This window comes from Macrosteles quadrilineatus, unplaced genomic scaffold (genome assembly GCF_028750875.1).
Source record: "Macrosteles quadrilineatus isolate MER2022 unplaced genomic scaffold, UCM_ALF_1.0 Scaffold_9__3_contigs__length_116548681, whole genome shotgun sequence".
NCBI lineage: Eukaryota > Metazoa > Arthropoda > Insecta > Hemiptera > Cicadellidae > Macrosteles > Macrosteles quadrilineatus.
This window is the reverse complement of record NW_026542602.1, coordinates 20,836,710-20,856,240: the sequence shown is the minus strand read 5'-3', so window position 1 is coordinate 20,856,240 and position 19,531 is coordinate 20,836,710. Positions and strand designations below refer to the sequence as shown.

Sequence of the window (19,531 nt, the reverse complement as noted above, 5' to 3'; positions counted from 1 at the left end):
ATTACAGGAGTTATTTCAAAAAGAATAACAGACATATTTACAATGAGTTTGAAAGAGTCAACTCAAAGATCACCGGTGTGTAACTCAAACTATGTTTATCTTCGTTATTGATAAACCGCATTCCGGCCGGTTTTCTCCTTCTCAAAATGTCTCGCTGTGCAGGCAACACAGGTCATTGATAGAGGGCCAATTGAGAACGAAAAGTCGTTTTGGGGTTAGGGCCGGCGCATTTTTAACCTAATAGTTGAGATTGTCCAGGGTCAGGTGCTGACTTTAAGCCTATTACGCGCCACCGTTCTGTAGCTGCGGTCGTTATCACGATTGCGCCTCCTGTCTATGTTTCGTTGTTGTCACGTCGGAGGCATTTAAAAGAAAAAAAAAACAACAAATAAACAAATTATAGCTACACAAAACAACGATAAATGCACAAATTTAAGTAACAATCATGCTAACATGATCCGTCATAGCAATTCACAAAACAACGATAAATACACAAATTTAAGATACAACCATACTAACACGATCCGTCTTGGGGGTTATGTTTACACAAACTCAAATATAGTAAATAAATGTACTCAATGCGTTTCATAGGATTGAAAAATAAATAACAGCAATTAAATTATACAGCTGATCAAAATGTAAACAATTATGTTCGTCATAAGGATAACATGGGAACTTTAACAGCCACTGGGGTAAAGCTCAAGGAACTTTTTCAAAAAAGTAAGGCCAGTTTGCAAATGTACGCGACACGCTCTTTCCAATGAGACATCAACGGATAAAATCGGTTAAGAAATGGCGGAGGAGTTCGACCGACAAAGTTTCATGTAGCGTATTAATTATATAGAATGACTATTTATGTACTAGGTAGGGTGACATTGAAACTCAGAATATTGGAAGACTGAGGTGATATATCACCTTTGCTATAAATAATAAATATACAAAATGTTGATACATTGTTTCTAAAACTCAATTGCATTAAGTTTAAGTTGAATTCTGTCACGTTTTCAGCAATTGCATTTTTGGAACTTGATCTTTTCTAACTTTTTAAACCCCCTCACAAGTGTATAATCAATTGTATTTAATGATTGGTCTTGTTCCTCATAGGTTGGTTCTACGGAGAGAGGACTCGGGACGGTGAGAAAGGTTGGTTCCCTGGAAATTACTCTAGGGAGATCGCGTCAAAACATGTTCGTGCAAGAAATCTTAAGCAGAGGCACAGACTTTTGCAGCTTACTGCGGACTTTGTTCAGCAGCAACGAAGGGTAAAAAGTTGACTCAGCTAAATTTCTCCCTGAAACCTATTTATCTTAATTTTAAAACCATGTTTAATATCTGTAAAATAGCTGTACATATCTTAGTGTAAAATTGTTTAATTAACGCTGTTGACATGTGGTTTGTATATTTGCTGTAGAGTACTTTAACTGAACTAGTCAACAATATTATGTTTTGTTAAGTGTTATTTTAGTCTATCAAAATATGTTGAAAATCTGTTATTGTTGATTTAAATGCTTCTGATCTATGTTTGTGATTGTTGACTTTGTATTGCCATAATTTTGACGTTCGAATGTTGTGCATTTAGATAAAATTTGTTGTACATTTATAAAAATTAAAAAAGTGCCAAAGAATTGTTATTTGGACAATGATATGCATTTTTAGGTATCACTAATTTTGAAAATGTCACATTTAAGTATGTTAAAATATTTCCACTTTTTATTATTGGTCTATGATTGCATTAAATAATTGATTGGTGTACCCATTTTGGGAGACCATTGTATGTATTATATTATTTGTTTAGGTATGAAACTAATTTTTCAATATTTATCCTAAAAGGAAAAAAAATGTATTGTATGATAACAGTAAATCTCGCCTTATATTGAGAGTTATTTTGCGCTAATCGGTAAAGTCACTTACCATACTGATCTAATCCTGTAACTAATTGAAGTTATTTTTTTAATTAAAAATGTTTATGGTTACTGAATGATAGCAAAATACCGATTCTTTGATAAAATATATACCGTTTTATACAATTAATTATGCATAAGGATAATTTTCTGAATTCAAGTAAGTTATTTAACATGTCTATCTCATCAATAGGAAATAAGTGAGAGAGAGTTTGTACTTATTTTTGTAATATTTCCTGTAAACATAATACTGAACTACATTCCATTGATTACTTTTGTATACAAATGTGTTGACCAATATAATAAAAGTATTTTTCCAATGACATTTGAAAATTTTCAAGATGTTTTCTGACTACCTAATTCCTATGTCCTTTTAAGTGGGATGTTTTTTTTTACTTTAGCCTATTAATAAATTAAAATGTTTTGTCAGCCTAATAATTTAATTTTTATAATCTTACTACCACTATCCAATTTTTAACATAGCACTTGCTTATTTCAGTATCTAAAATCATTATAGGCCTACTGTTTTCTTAAAAAAAAAAAAAAAAATTAGAACTCGTTTACTAACTACAGTAGTAGTAATCTGTATCAAATTCATCGCTTTCCATGCAATCATGTGTCCAAAATCATTAAATGTGAAGGTCGAAGGTTAATAATTTACACTTCCAATTTATATCTTTAAATCTTTTCAATCTTTTTTGTGTTTGACTTGGTAGTTTTCATCCCAGCAAATATTGAAACAATAAAATGTCCAATGAAGCAGTGAATTTTTAAGAGCAGCAGTTTTTTACAAAGTATCAAGAAGTCGGATTACAATTCTGAAGTGTGTTGTAAAGTTTGAGGCTTTCCTGTTTTACAAAATCTTTTTTCCACAATTTTCATATTTTGTCTTAGGGTGTGATTCTTATTTCATTTGTATTAAAAGCTATTTAAAACCCAAAACTCATAATAAGAAGTGTGACTTTGTTAATCTTATATAACAATTAAACTTTAAAAAGAAGTATGGATGGGACGTAAAAACAGTAATTTTGAATTGAATATTTAATCAACTCTTGAGATCACAGAAATGTAGGTAATAATACTGAGTATAAACACTTATTATAAGTCTTTTTACAATATAAATGTAAGATATGTGGTAAATTTCTCATAACTTTCTTATAAATAACATATAAATATATCTTTTAAAATTTAATAAATCTTTAAAGGTTAAAAAATATTCAATTTCGGTATGAACAAAAGAGATGTAGGTCTAGACAGTGAGGCTAAAATACACTGGTAGCTAGTTTGGTAGCTTACCCTGATCTAATGTTTCATTAATTTCTGTTTTTTTATAATAAAAACAAGCAACTAATATAGAAAGCATCTAGGCATATAGATCGCAGGGCCGTTTATAGATCCCCCAAATAGCAGTCCCAGCGGGGGATTCTTAAAAGAAATTTTTTCTCTTAAAAAAGAATGTTACCGATAAACTGTAAAGGGATTTCTCAAAATTTTATTCCCACAAGCCACGTCTCCGAAGATTTCGTTGTGATGGTAAAAATGAATGGGAAAATGAGGCAGTCTCCCCGATATCGAAAGAGGTTCACTATCTTGCCCTGAATTTAGGAGACGTTCACAATTCCTCCCGATCACAGAAGATGTTTACGATTTCATTGCAACCGCAGAAGATGAGACCCATAGGTCAACATTTTTTACCCTATCTAATGAAATAGGTTTGGCCTGCAGACCCCTAATATTAAATAAAAAGAATAAAATACAATTATATTATTCATTGGCTAGTCTCTTAGTCTCTAGACTGATTCACCTATCGGATAGTCAAAAACAAATAACGGAATAAGGGTTGTAGTTGAATCAATACCAGGTATATTTCTAAGCCCATAACCTCTGCCACCAAAGAATTAGTTGGAGTCGTGAGCAGAATCCACATGGGCACAAGAAGCCTTCCCCCCATTGTCGTTATTGTTATTTTGTACAGTCAACTCCACAATTAATGGCTGTTGGATTAAATGAATAAGACTGTGTAGTGGTGTGACTCTCTATGTTCATGGGAGCCTTTCCCTTATCCCTCCCACAATATCCTACTTTGCATGATCTGTACTTAAGGCCAGACCGGGCATTCATCTAGTAAGCGAGTAAGCTACTATCCTGGTTAACAGAGTATATTTTGGCTCGCTGTGTGGGTACCCTTATTCTCATTAAAGTTTATAAGTTTAAAATCAATTAGTCTATTAAAACATTTATAGTAATTCAGACTTTTAAATCACTGAAGAAGGCATAGGATATGTTAGATGGCATGATATTTTAATACTTTAAAGCAAAAAAGGAGTAGAATGTCCACCTTTTGATTATAAACTTTTTTTTAGAATGTAGGAATTCAAATACTATATGTCTTAAGATGAAAGTAGAGTTATGCTGGTAAATTAATTCCAAGCAGAGTCAATGTCAAAAATATTAAAATTTAAACAAATCATATTGTAAAGAGGGAGGGGTAGAAACCTCTTGAAGAAATTAACAGTTTACAATGTTTGGTACACACAATCACTGACTTAGAAAACCAAAGTTTCAACAATACAATTGGCATAACACATGTAGCTTGTCTTTGAAAATTACCAGATAAATACCATCAAGTTATTTGTGCAAATTGCAATGTAAAACTAGATGTTGATTTATGAAAAAAACTCTTTTTAACTCTACATACCAAGTAGAAAAAATGTAAAAAGTACAGTTAATCTTTTGATGAATATTCTCCTATGGGTAACTCTGGTTGTAGACAAAGTGTTACTAATACAGTAGTTTACTTCAGTGGCGCCGGATAATTCTAACTCTGCGCCGGTCTGGTGAACCATCGTCCTCTAAGTCGATGGACATCCGGCGCGTGGCAGGGATACTCTGCTGGCGTTGAGGAGGCGGCCGGCGACCCTCGGGGATCTGGGCTGGGAAGGAGCTGCGCCGTAGGAGTGGGGGCCGGGAACCTATGAAAATCAGAATGATTACAGTACATTACGCTTTAAGGCCTAGTACATAGTCAATGTTTATGGTAAAAGCATGTTTCTGCACTCTGCGAGACGTACACAATTTTTGGTTCTCACTCTCCTTGGGTGCTGGTTGAAATTTGTTAAATATGTAAGTTATAGAATGACGTTTTAAAATTGTACCATAGATTTAGCAAAACCTTGACATTAAACAAACTTGCTTTTACACACATTAAAAATTAAACTTGACGATGATTCTTTAATCTAGCTTGGTTTTTGCAATATGCTTGAATATTTCTAAAATATAGTTACATATTTAAAAGTTTTGATCAAAATGTTTCCACCTTGAGTGCTGTTTTGTCTCAGTGCATCCGCCTGTTGAGAGTCTTGTCTCCGGATGTGACGATTCACTGTCAAGTCCACCAGTGAGATGCGTCGATCAATGACACCATCTCCCGTACCGGTACCACTGGTAGCAAACCCCTCTCCATTGGTCTGTGGAAATGAATCATTGTTAATCCCAGTACCACATACAAAACTCTAACACATCACACACACAGATACATCATAAATCACAGACATCACTTCAAAAACCACTTTAAGTGGGTTCAGGGGGACCCAAAACTTATATATATCCTCTCTAAACCCAAACTCGAAAATGTTGACGAAATCAATACTTACTATACTATGGTATAGGGGGAGAAAGTAAAAATTTTAGTTTCTTCAGCTTTAAATTATGTAAGAGACTTTCTATGCTTTTTTTATCAAATGTGTTTCTTTAAAACCTCATACTGTAACCGTATTATTATCCTATACAGTTTCATATAACTATCCATTGTGAAACCAAAAAGTGTTCCCAAATAATTATTGTGAATTGTGTCACTACGTCACGTTCTGTGGATAATCAAAAACTTATCATCTTATTTTAAATAGATCAAAATGCAAAAAACTTTATACTAAAAATAGGTCGTGATCAAAAGACTTGACAGAGAAGATGTTTTGTTATTAGAAACAAAAGTATTTTGTTAGTTAACTAACCAAAATTGGCCAAAAATATTTTTTGTATTACGCCTTGATGTCAATTATTTGTTATGTTTGTAAAAGTTTACAGACAGTCTTTTAGATGCATTTCTATATTAGATTTGGTAAAAGCTTAGCCTAGAGTTATTTTATATTTCTAAAGAAAGTATTTATTTTACAATATATGAAATATTGTCTATTTTACCTTCTCCTCTCTCCTAGATCTCTCTCTGTGCCATTCAACAAGACTGGCAATTGCAGAACAAACCAAAAGACTAATGATGAAAGAGTCAACCAAAGACGACCTAATTTCCTCTTCCGGTTTATCTTCCGTTGCTTTTGTCTCCTCTAATATAGTTTCCTCTTCCACCTCCACTGCTACCACTGTTTGTTTGTCTTCCTCAATCTCTGTTTTATTAGTTTTTGTTATCACCTTTATCATTTTGCGCTCAAAAGAACATCCATTTTTCAACAGCGTGAAGAGTTTCTGCGCTGAAGAACATTTTTTTAAATCCTCAACCCTCCTTGATTGTGGAACTTTGCAAAAAATAACTTCCAAATCATCTGCGATTTTGGGAAAGCTACCTTCAATAGGTGTACGAGTAGAGATGTGAATGATTAATACACCAGTGAGTAAAAGACACAATAAATTTGGAAAAGATACTACGGATGACATCTTTCACTGGTTATACAAACATGATTGGATTTTTGATTGAGTTTGTGTGCCCATTACTTATAAGCTGGTACCTGTAAACAATTGTATTGCATTACTTTTCTTAGCATATTAAAAATATTCGGAAGCCATTTGTAAGCAGATCAGAAAGGATTTATTCAGATTACAGTTGTTAGAAATCTATCACTGTAATTATTTTTTTTGTACCTAATACACAGTGCTTCAAGTAGTTTGTAGTTTCTAAAACTATTCAGAATACACTACCAGCTTGTTTTCTGCAAAGCATGTTCCATCATATCCAACCAGTCCTGTTACACAACTCTCTTTCTTTATAACAAGTTTTATTTGATTTAATCCAAAGTTTCATAATCCCTTACAACTGATTCCTAAATATAGTCTGGATTACTGAATACTACTGGATTACCTGAATTCCTTCATTTAGGACAAACAAAACTACATTTTTACTAGGAATTGGTGTTTTCTAAGCCTTGTTTAGTTAGGGCAATGTCACACACATAAAAATTATCCAATGCATAAAATAAAAATGTTTTATATTCCTGGAAAATAAGCTTTGTAGTAAGGTATAGGGTACATGTGATCGATGTATTATACAAATTAATATTAAACAGTGTAGTAAGTCCAACATTAAGCTGTAAATGGTAACCCTCTTCAATGAGAGTTGATGGAAGCCTTACAAACAAATAGAACATCCAGCCATTGATCCATTGATCCCCTGTTGGAGAGGGAATTATAACAACAATGGCTGTAATGGCAAGATTGTGATAAGCTCCAATCTGCCATCACACTGGCCACTGTAATTCCTGCTGATGTACAACTGACCAGTGTGCATGTGCAACATTCACAATGCAATTATACTGTTCATTATTAATGAAAAAATGATATTAACTTTTTTTATTTTAAATTTTACAATAGTAACTTAATCCTTGTTTGGAAAAGGGCAGGGTTTTCACTAGATGAGGTATGCCTATGGACTCGCCTTTTGCTTGCTGGAGGCTCCGCTCCCAGGCCCCTTTTTTATTTGAGTCATGATGGCATGATTTGGGAAAGTACCACAAGGAAAAAAATGTTGTCTGGGAATTTTTTATCTGCGTTAAAAACGTAGACAACTTAGTTGTTGAAAGTATTTCATAGAGAGGTTGTTTTTGGGAATATCAAACAAGTCTTGATATGATAAGTTAAGTTAGGTCAATACTGTCAATAGTCCCAAAGTTGGGGTTGGTGCTCTAATATTAAAATTTGCTTAGGCATCAACTTTAAAACTATCTCTTTAGTTCAATTAGCATATCGCAGGCAATAAAGTTACAATCGTAGGAGTCAGAGGGAGGTACCAGTATTTTAGATATTCTCAGGCCCCCTTGGGGGTTGGGGGTTAAATTCATCGAAGAATGGGTCCTCTTTGGAGGCTGACCTCGCTGTTACAAAATCATGAAAAGTTATTTGAAATGTTATTATTTTTGCCACTTGAACCACTTCCACAAGAGTAGAGGGGGTTAAAAATAAGTGGGGGGCTTTCAAAAGGGTTGTAGTTTTTTTTTTACGTTCAGCCTATCAAAGTTAGAAGAAAAATCCTAAAAACCTAGAACGTCTAGAAACAGTTTAACAAAAATTTTCAAAAAGTAGGATTCTGTGGGGGGGGGGGTTAGGTTGGAATTATTGGTTTTTATTTAACTTTTTCTAATTATTTATGCCAATGACCAACTGATCTGATCAATTATCCTGAATTTTATCTTCAATAGAAGTAGGTTAGTGAACATAACCCCCTAAGTCCAAAAACACAACAATCAAAAGGTGTTTTTTAGAGGTTCTGAGTGACGATAGCTGAATGAAGTAACAAAACAAAATGTACACAAGATAACGTTAAATTACTACTATGTTTTCATTTAACTTGTAACGAGTTATTTTTCCTAGGGGGGTAAATATTTGCTATTTGGCCGCGCACCGATTGTTGAGGTAGGCAAGCGGCGGCGGCGAACCTGGCTAGCGCCCTTTGACCCGGCTTATCAGTGCCGATAAGCCTGGGATATCCTAGTTTCTCAGGATAGCATAGGTAGGACATTCGAGTCGTGGATCCCAGTGAGTGAGGATAGCGTGTGTCTAGTGAGACGTCCAGTGGTGTACGTAGAGAGGAGTGCTGTGGTGACATCGGTGTCGTGTGAGGTTGGTGCTCAAGGAGTGAGTGTCGGCATTCAAGTTGGGTAGTGAAACAGTGACCCACTTGGGGTGAGTGGACGACGTGTTATTATATTTTGGTTTAAGAGAGTTAGAGAGTTAGAGTGGTAACCGTGCTGGTCGAAGCCTGACGGTAGTTAGGATTTATTAGTCAGGAATAATATTAAAGTATATTCCTGACGGTTCTGGGCAGGTGCTAGAGCGCAAATAATATAATTTAATTGACTGTAGTAGATATTATTTTGCGTTGTACCTAGAGTTAGTTATATTACTAATAACTCTGAGGCCCGACAAACCTAGGCTGCACGATTTAGCGTGCGTAGTTGGAAGCACGAGGCCAGTAGGCTAGTAGCTAATATTATTAGCCGATTAACAGAAGCCCAGCTAAGTAACATAAAGTTGGTAGTAGCAGTAGCAGTAGTAGGGTTGTTATTGTTTATTCATTTTATTATTTCAATTTAACCTGAACAGCTTGTTTGGTAGTCCAACACGTTATCTTGGTAGCTTGGATAGCGGAGTACCGGCTATCAGATAATATATTTATCTAGTGTTTGGAACGTATTTAATATTTATTTATCTGCTACTAAGTAGCTCAATATTCTAATAGGGCAATTGCCATTTAGTTTCGCTTGTTTGGCTTGGTATTTATTGAGACCAGCTACTAGTGGTGTAGTCACTCTACCTATAGTGTACTTGTATATTATTATGTGGTACGATTATTGAGTGAACTGTTAGATTCTTAGCTTGGGCATTAGAGTTGTGTATTGGATTATAGTGGCCTAGTAGACCCCGCCTGGTGATAACACGCGTTGTGGTTTTTATTGGCAAGTCGTCGTGTAACTCACCGTGTTTTAGGCACTCTGGGCTTAGCTATTGGATAGTTAGGACGAAGCCCGAGTTGCGTAGTCAGCAACGACCCCCTAGGAGTGTGGAGAATCGGCGTAGGCCTGGTAGTGATTATTGCACGTTTGTCTTGGTGACTTGTTTTTGACTTGTTCACAGTGCCCGTGTATGAGCCAGTCCTATACCGGTTAGACCCGGCTATTGGCCTAGTGGTTTCCCTGACCTTATCGCAGACCCTGGAATTTTACCCAGCCATCGTAGGCTGAGCTATCCCGGCAAACGGTGACGACTGCACTTTTAATATTTTTACTAGTGCAGAAAGCATCGTCGCAAGATGGCGCCTGCGAACAGGGACTGAGGTTGGCAGTGGTGCTGAGTTGCTGACGTATTAACGGCGCCCGAACAAAATAATTTTATTTGTGCAGATTTGCTGCGGACTTGTGCAGATTGGCTGCGGACCTCAGCTGTTGAGCAGAGTTTTAGGCAGACCTGCTGTGATTTTATAGTCGGTTGGGTAGGCCTAACCTGTTTTCTGTTACAGCGTGGTGTGTTGTGAACCCTAATTTATTTAGTGGTTGTATACATAGATATTAGTTAGTAATTTCAATTTTGCTAATTAATTGAGCTTTATCATCGAATATTATTTGAGTGAGAACCCTTATTGTGTATTTGTGGTTTGACTTTCACACCTATAATTGGTTTGATTTATTATAACGGTGTGAAATAGATTTTAATCGGTTTCGCTTTTTTTTCGGATTGGTCGTGGTATTTGGATTTTAAATATGGTTGTGACTACGAGTACGACGTCTGTGCTGGGCGGTACGCCTATTACGTCTGCTATTGCTACGACTAGTTCTGGGGTTAGCTCCGAACTGTCGGTGATGACGACATCGTCATTGTGGCCGGCGTCTTCGCCCGTTTGGCCGATAATTTCTTCGGTAGTGGCTACGACGGTGACAACTTCTTTGACCTATTCCGCGCCAGCGACTATGTCCTTGGGGTCGCAGCCCCGGGACGGTCGCGTGGGTTGGATCTATGACCTCTCGAAAGGGGAGCTCATGAGGACGATGGACCAGTATGGTTTGGTGACCACTGGGACTTCTGCAGAATTACGGCAGAGATTCTCGTCGTTTTGGAAGCAGCGGAATGCCCGTCGGTACAGCGATGATAGGCTGTGTACGGCTGGGGCTGCTGCACCGACATATGTACTGCCGGTTACTACAACTATGGGGCTTCCTGACCCCCCGAGAACCGTACCTCAGGTACTGGGTAATACGGGATCAGACCAAGCCGAGGTAGTGGGAATTAGCAGGGAGTTAGAGGCGATTAAAGAGATCCTTGGGTTGTCTTCGGAGACCGATACCCGGACTCTTAGAGAACATCTGGCATCGGTGGTGCGACAGGTGAGGGGCTCGCCGAGTGATGAGGTCGGCTATGGGTTCAAAAGACCCGCCAACCCTACGTCCCCTGATGTGGCTGCTCCCATGCCTACCTTTGGGTTACCAAGTAGACCCGAGGGATGGCAGCGACCTAGTGATCATTCGGAGAGACCAGTCCGTCCTTCTAGCGTGGAGGTGCCACGTGGATCGGCTATGCTCTCGAATGAGGCCAGCAGGGTGGAGCCGAAGGACTGCTCCAAGATATGCGACATGGTCCGAAAGTGGGGTTTGAAGTTTGATGGACGTAGAGACCCTGTGTCATTCCTGGAGCGTCTTGAAGAGCTGATGGTCTCGTACGCTATATCGTCGGAGGACCTGCTCAGAGCGCTGCCGGAGCTGCTGCAAGGTTCAGCACTTCTTTGGTACAGGAACTGCAAGGAGCTCCTGTATTCTTTCGAAGCTTTCCGACATCAGTTTGAAATCCAGTTTTTCCCACCAGGATATTGGAGGAATTTGGATGAGGAGATCCGGAAAAGGACACAAGGTGAAGGCGAGCACTTCCGGGACTACGTTGTTGCCATAAGTACCTTGCTTAGGCGTAGCGGTACGTTGTCGGAGCATGGTAGATTGGACTTAATCTACAGCAACATGCGTCCGGAATACAAAATCATGGTACGCCGGCGTGACTTCAGCAACCTGGCCGAGATGGTGGAGTTGGCTGAAGACTATGAGGCCTATCTGCGAGAGAAGGCCGCCTTCCGACCTCCTCCTTCACCAAACGTAGCGCTGGTTTTGGAAACCGCCTATGTTCCCAAGAAGAAGGCTGAGAAGTGTTTTGAAGTGGCCGTGGTCGAAAGACATAATTTTCAGAGACCATCCCTTGAGACCAAGTCGATTGGGCAGCAAGTAGATTTTGACTCTAACCGGGTCCGTGAACAAAGGCCCGTAATGACTAGGGGAGTGGCAGATGGTGCGAAGGATGTACGGTGTTTTAGGTGCCAGGAGATTGGTCACTTTGCCAGAGGCTGTGGCAAACTAAGGACCGTCTCCTGTTTTGGGTGTGGGAAACCCGGTCTTACTGTGAACCAGTGTGGATGTCGTGCGGGAAACGGCAGGCCAGCTCAGGCATCAGGAGGTCAACTGGGCAAGGCCACCCAAAACGAACGACCTCAGAAGAGTGGTCCGAGTGGCTCGGAAAACTAAACAGCCTGGTTGGTGGAGTAGACGAGGACCGGCTAACTTTGGACTCTAGGCCCTTCATTGAAGTTGTGCTGATGGGCAGCGTTTTTGTGGCGTTACTGGACACTGGGTCCGTCGTCAACTTGGTTGGGCGAGGAGTCGCCGAACATTTTAAACGCCAGGGGATAGAGCCTTGTAAGAAGACCACTCCTCTAAGGATGGCAGATGGGTCACGGTCAACGGCTGAGTATTCGTTTCGGCTAGCAGGAGAAGCTGCGGGAAGACGGTGGATGGGAGATGCCTTGTACGTCCCCACTCTCACCACAGACATGATTCTGGGTATGGATGTCATCCGAGACCTCGGATTGGTGACATGTGGGACAGAGGTACTAAGAATGGGCGTGGGTGATGACTGTTCTGGCCAAGCAGGTGGCCGCATGGACAGTGTCAAAATTGGTGACGAAGACCCCGAAGGCCCTTGCAATGGAAATCCCCGTCTGGTTCCTGATGCCAAATCATTCAGCACCATGTTGGCTGGTAGTGGCGAGTAGAAGAGTTTTTCTTTGTTTTAAGTTTGAGACCTGTGGTGTAGGGTTCACCATTGGGTTAGGGGTTGGAGTATTCTGTTTTGGCCGGAGTTCAAAGATTTTTTTTCTTTTTGGCCGTTTTCTTTTTTTTCATCCCGATGTAAGTGGGGGATGTAACGAGTTATTTTTCCTAGGGGGGTAAATATTTGCTATTTGGCCGCGCACCGATTGTTGAGGTAGGCAAGCGGCGGCGGCGAACCTGGCTAGCGCCCTTTGACCCGGCTTATCAGTGCCGATAAGCCTGGGATATCCTAGTTTCTCAGGATAGCATAGGTAGGACATTCGAGTCGTGGATCCCAGTGAGTGAGGATAGCGTGTGTCTAGTGAGACGTCCAGTGGTGTACGTAGAGAGGAGTGCTGTGGTGACATCGGTGTCGTGTGAGGTTGGTGCTCAAGGAGTGAGTGTCGGCATTCAAGTTGGGTAGTGAAACAGTGACCCACTTGGGGTGAGTGGACGACGTGTTATTATATTTTGGTTTAAGAGAGTTAGAGAGTTAGAGTGGTAACCGTGCTGGTCGAAGCCTGACGGTAGTTAGGATTTATTAGTCAGGAATAATATTAAAGTATATTCCTGACGGTTCTGGGCAGGTGCTAGAGCGCAAATAATATAATTTAATTGACTGTAGTAGATATTATTTTGCGTTGTACCTAGAGTTAGTTATATTACTAATAACTCTGAGGCCCGACAAACCTAGGCTGCACGATTTAGCGTGCGTAGTTGGAAGCACGAGGCCAGTAGGCTAGTAGCTAATATTATTAGCCGATTAACAGAAGCCCAGCTAAGTAACATAAAGTTGGTAGTAGCAGTAGCAGTAGTAGGGTTGTTATTGTTTATTCATTTTATTATTTCAATTTAACCTGAACAGCTTGTTTGGTAGTCCAACACGTTATCTTGGTAGCTTGGATAGCGGAGTACCGGCTATCAGATAATATATTTATCTAGTGTTTGGAACGTATTTAATATTTATTTATCTGCTACTAAGTAGCTCAATATTCTAATAGGGCAATTGCCATTTAGTTTCGCTTGTTTGGCTTGGTATTTATTGAGACCAGCTACTAGTGGTGTAGTCACTCTACCTATAGTGTACTTGTATATTATTATGTGGTACGATTATTGAGTGAACTGTTAGATTCTTAGCTTGGGCATTAGAGTTGTGTATTGGATTATAGTGGCCTAGTAGACCCCGCCTGGTGATAACACGCGTTGTGGTTTTTATTGGCAAGTCGTCGTGTAACTCACCGTGTTTTAGGCACTCTGGGCTTAGCTATTGGATAGTTAGGACGAAGCCCGAGTTGCGTAGTCAGCAACGACCCCCTAGGAGTGTGGAGAATCGGCGTAGGCCTGGTAGTGATTATTGCACGTTTGTCTTGGTGACTTGTTTTTGACTTGTTCACAGTGCCCGTGTATGAGCCAGTCCTATACCGGTTAGACCCGGCTATTGGCCTAGTGGTTTCCCTGACCTTATCGCAGACCCTGGAATTTTACCCAGCCATCGTAGGCTGAGCTATCCCGGCAAACGGTGACGACTGCACTTTTAATATTTTTACTAGTGCAGAAAGCATCGTCGCAAACTTTACATTTACGTATTTTTATATTGAATAGAATTTCCAAAATTTGGAATTTGATTCAAAATAAAATTTTCCTCCCCATTTTGCGGTAGAAGGGGGTTAAAAATGTCCAAAAATGGTTAAGAACTGAATATACTTTAGGCATATTTAAATTAAAATATAGGTAAATATGAACCTACTCCTGGGCAGCCAAACCCATAAAAAAAAGGAAAACAAGTTAACATTTTTAGTTTCAGCCTGAATTTGGGGGTGAAAGAGTAACAATACCAACAGTTTTCAGCTTACAAAAAACGTAGAGTGCAAGGTAAATATATTAACATATGGTGGCCAAAACCACCAGTAAAAATCTCAAAATTTGAAAAATAAGGTTCTACTTGCAGGTGAAGAGGTGGAGATAGAAAAATATGTTTAATTAAAAAAAGTTTAAGTTTATTTAAAATCAAAAGTGCACAAGTTTTTTTTTACTAGACCATTGGTTTGGCTGCAATAATTGCTTAAAAAAACACCTCTTTCTTAGAATTAAAAAAATCAGCCATTTTTTGAATTTCCCTGGTGGTTTAGGACCAAGACCTATAATAATCGTGCCAAATTTCAAACTTATAGGCTATTTTATAAACATGTGATGGAAATTGTATACTGTAGGCCTACCTCATCAGTCTGTCAGCCAGTCAGTGAGTGAGTTACGGCACATGCGGCTGTATGTTTATGCTATATAATTAGAGGTAATTTGTGGACAAATTGTTTGATGTGTCCCAATATGAAAGTATGTTTGTAGGTAGATGTGGATGTCTGTATTTCAAAGATAAATGTAAAATTGTTATCTTATGTTTTGAGGGATTATTGTGACAAATGTTTTTAGTCTGACTGACTGAGATTGCTAGAAAACAGTATAACTATAGCCTATTTCGTGTCACATCGTCATTATAGTTTCTATATTGTTACTAATAACTGAAATATTAATTCCCCAGACTCTACTTTAAGCAACTGAGGCTAAGGGTTTGGCTCCATTATACCAGTTTATGGCCAATCATTTTGACCTAGATCCATTCAGGTATTGCGCCATAAATACGATGGATTGAGATTTGAATAAATTAACCCTTGACCCAATAACATGTCATATATGGTGCCCAACTAGTGATATAGCCTGGTTGAAATAATGTTAGTCTTGGCTATAGACTATTTAACTTAAGGCCAACGCTAAATTTACTTAGTGAATTTATTTTTAAAGAGCCTGTTATGTATTTTCAGGTTCATTAACTTTGTACCGATTTTAACTTTAACTTGGTTACGACTTAACTACGAATTAACTTTGTAACGATTTTAATTGCTATACAGGGTGTCCCGTAACTCTCTGGACACATGTATATAGCGTTATTGCTTACCTAGGTCAAGACAAACACATTTCACCATAGGAACATGGGTTTCTGGTGTATAGTTTACCGACTGTCGGCATTTATGTGTTTTTACAAATACTGTAATAACTCCTAAACGGTTTGAGATACAGTGTTGAGATTTTGCAGAAATGTTAATCTTATTAAGGCTTATCGTTGTTTAAAATTATACTAAAAAATCATTAACCGTTTCAAAATGGCAGCCGTTTAAAACATTTGATGCCAAATTTCACGAAAACCGTTAACTTAACAAAAAATTGCAAGGGACAAAAAAGTTTGTAAATTTTATGTATTTTTCAATGATACCTTATTTGTTAAGAATGGATACATAATAACAGAGAAATGTCTTCTTTTCCAAATGCATGACCACTTTTCTCCATTTAAACAATGCTAATATTCCTTATACGTTGTTTAGCATTGTTTAAATGGAGAAAAGTGGTCATGCATTTGGAAAAGAAGACATTTCTCTGTTATTATTTATCCAATCTTAACAAATAAGGTATCATTGAAAACTACATAAAATTTAGCCTTAATAAGATTAACAGTTATGCAAAATCTCATTGCTGTATCTCAAACAGTTTAGGAGTTGTTAGTGTTTTTGTAAAAAACACATAAATGCCGACAGTCGGTAAACTAGACACCACAGACACATGTTCCAATGGTGAAATGTGTTTGTCTTGACCTAAGCAATAACGATATATACATGTGTCCAGAGAGTTACGAGACACCCTGTATAGGTATTTAATAAAGTACACCACACCACTACTAAAACTACTAAAACAAATAAAAATAACTTACTAAATTGATTGTTTTTCGTTTATAGAAAAAGAATTTGTTGAATATGAAAACCAAACAGTGTTTTTGTTGTATACAACCTCACGTACTGGCCAAACTATTCTAAGAAAATATTCAAATAAGTTACCTACATATTAACCTATTTGTAAACTTTGTTAACCTAAATGTTAACATTTGAACCAAACTAGAAATGAATGTCAAAGAAATTTATTAGACCTATAGACTAATATGGACTCACATAAATATACTACAATTTGGACATAATAAACCTCGTAAAATATATCAGAATTTGATGAACTTAGATTGGGATTTCTAATTTGGTTTTTAGTAGATTAATCTAATTGAGTTTACTTTACTTGTAATATTTGAGCGTTCGTTGAGTTGCATTGCAAGACGGACGAATTTAAATAGTCTTTTAATTTAAATAGTCTATGTTGTACTTCAAAAGTGTTATCTCTTTGTTGCTTTAAAATGGTGCGCTATGGTTACTAGATGTTAATGTCCATCAATTAGTGTGTAATTTTAAATTTGAATATTCATATATTATTGAATAATTTTACAATATAATTATTAGTTAAATGATAATTTCTGGATAATCAAGGTGTACAATTCGAAATGAATAAATCATACCCTAAAACAATGAATAAACCTAACATATAATGTAATAACTAATGTAAGACTTTTATTTAATTGTAAAATCGGTAATTTAACAAAACAATGACGCTGTATGTCTTGTCGAGTGAACATGGTGCTTGAACGGTGTGAAACAGCTGATTGTAGAACAGCTGCGACACACGCATCAGCTGTTAGTTTAACATCAGCCGTTTACACGATATTAACAGATAACACCATAATTTACCACCATCACAGATAACACTATCAGTGAATAGGTCAACAGATTAGCTTTAAATTAAAATGTAGGGAGTTTAGATACTACATTTGGCTTATGGACTAGTTTTCAAAGAATAATATACGAATAAATATAAATGATTTACGTTATCGACTACTAATTGTCACAGTTTGATTTTTATACTACAGTTATGTCGCTTAATCTTTAATTATTGAATAGGCTTTAATGAATTAAAATACAGGATACAATATCATTACACTATTGGTCAATATACTATACATATTATATACTTATTTTAATTTAAAATCAAATGTAATTTATGCCGTTTAGTAAATATTCCAACGATTAAAAAAAAATTTGTGTACAACCTCTTTTTTGTAAGAACATTTAAAAATTTTGAATACAAACATTTTGAGACTACTAATTTGAACTGGATGTTTTAAACCAAATAATAAACATACAATCTTGAATAAAAATTGGAATGGAAATTTTGTAATTATAAAAATACTTGGAATAATAATTAAATTACTAAAATTTTCGTATGTTTAATAGCACTAGCTCTCTTAATAACTGAACATTATAATTATTTTACTCTACTTGCATGTAGTTTAAAAAAGTGTCAAATTAATTTAGCATTTATAACATAAGAGTTTTGAGGGTCTCCAGAGCTGTCACGTGTAGGCCTGCCATTGCTGTAAATAGGTGTGCAGGACATAGGATGATGACTACTAGTGTACACATAGTATGGCATGTTTAATACTTTACTTATATTTTTACTAGCCATAAAATTTGATTTAGATCAAGTTCATTGTTTTTTGCCCATCTGGATCACTTATTTTCCGATTATTTATTTAGGCTATTTATTTCTGCGAACGGATACCTGATGAGATATACTACACTGTTGACTTGTTAAATACTAAGAGGTTCTTTTTTTGTAAAATGAACAATAATTTGAAGCTATACACACAGATTACTTAGTAATACTTAAGTTGAGCACCTATTCAACAATGGAATTGTGAAAAAAAAACATAATGAATCCATAACACAGCCGAACTTTGACTCCTCTTTATATTTTATATTTATTTTTTAATATTAATAAATAAAATTATAGCTCAGCTGACATAGTAATTGGATCGTGAAGTTCCTGTAGGTAGACACAGGTTAATATCCCACAGGTAATGTGCCTTATTCATCAACCTAGTAGATCTGTCTATTCGTTCAACCTACCTATAAAAAGATTAAGAGAACGGTATTCTAGGCAAGGAGAATTTAATCCGTATTTGGAGGACGGACACTATTACATTGTACCGTATTTGGTACAACCCCTAAATGCCATGTGATAAATTCAATTTTAATGTTATAAAACAAACAAACTAATTATTGTTTGACTAATTACTTATTGATACTAATCACTCTACTATAACATCTCTGTTTGAATAAGAAAAGTGGATCTTTAAGTTGTCATGCATATTCAATTTTGACACCCTATTAAATATTATACTGTTATTCAATACTCATGCGTTACATACACATAGTTAACACAGTTTTTCTTCAATAGATCAGTGATTTCAAACAGACAACAAACACAACAGACAATGTCTTGCATTTAAGACATACCATCAATGTAGAAAAGAAGTCCAAGTAACACTTATATTAACTCTAAATACAAATAAAATGGTCCCTCCTCAACAAGTATCTAGTATGTACTGGAAAGCAAAGAAAACACAACGCTCACATGGGATACCGTAAGGTCGATTTTGTAAGTTTTACACGGAGATTCTCGACCTTATGGCTCCCCGTGTATATCGATCCCAGTGGTCGCCCCTGCGCACTGCCTAGACGCCGTATCCTAGCAACCAATGACCTAGTTCTGTTTAGGACCGGTAGAGTGTGTCACTTACTCTTGATGACATTAAGGCACTTTTAAAAGGCTTTTAACACTATGTACTTAAGACACGGAAAACTCACACTTGATTCTTCGTGGAACCCCGTCTTGATGTCCCAGCCTTCCCTTTTAAAGCCTCTTACAGACCATTAGTGAGTTTCAGTTAAACACGATGTTTCTACAAACCTCTAGGTATCTAATTAACAAACTTTAAAAATAATATTTCAATATCAATAAATAAACGTCCTTTTGATTATTGGTGAAAATACGGCTTGAGGTTGTTCTTGTGTTCTTACC

The 19,531-nt window shown here is 37.1% G+C and overlaps 2 protein-coding genes across 5 annotated transcripts in view; one reads left to right on the top strand and one right to left on the bottom strand.

Annotated features, from left to right (window-relative positions):
• LOC129002133 (uncharacterized) overlaps positions 1 to 2,218 on the top strand; it is a 123,682-nt gene extending 121,464 nt beyond the window's left edge. For all 3 annotated transcript variants that reach the window (XM_054429733.1, XM_054429732.1, XM_054429731.1), the window contains one exon: positions 1,105 to 2,218. In XM_054429733.1, the coding sequence (XP_054285708.1) occupies positions 1,105 to 1,274 (170 nt within the window). In that variant the 3' untranslated portion in view covers positions 1,275 to 2,218. The remainder of the gene's footprint in view (positions 1 to 1,104) is intronic.
• Positions 2,219 to 2,956: 738 nt separating this feature from the next.
• On the bottom strand, positions 2,957 to 19,086 carry LOC129004188 (uncharacterized). 2 transcript variants are annotated; one of them, XM_054432658.1, is made up of 4 exons: positions 18,967 to 19,086; positions 6,099 to 6,640; positions 5,218 to 5,368; positions 2,957 to 4,873 (listed from the first exon to the last, which is right to left on the bottom strand). In XM_054432658.1, exons 2-4 carry the CDS (start codon positions 6,567 to 6,569, stop codon positions 4,701 to 4,703), a joined length of 795 nt encoding a protein of 264 aa, XP_054288633.1. In that variant the 5' UTR covers positions 6,570 to 6,640; positions 18,967 to 19,086; the 3' UTR covers positions 2,957 to 4,700. The 2 variants fall into 2 exon arrangements, with proteins under 2 accessions (XP_054288633.1, XP_054288634.1); XM_054432659.1 differs by lacking the exon at positions 18,967 to 19,086 and adding an exon at positions 14,962 to 14,980.
• Positions 19,087 to 19,531: the final 445 nt, after the last annotated feature.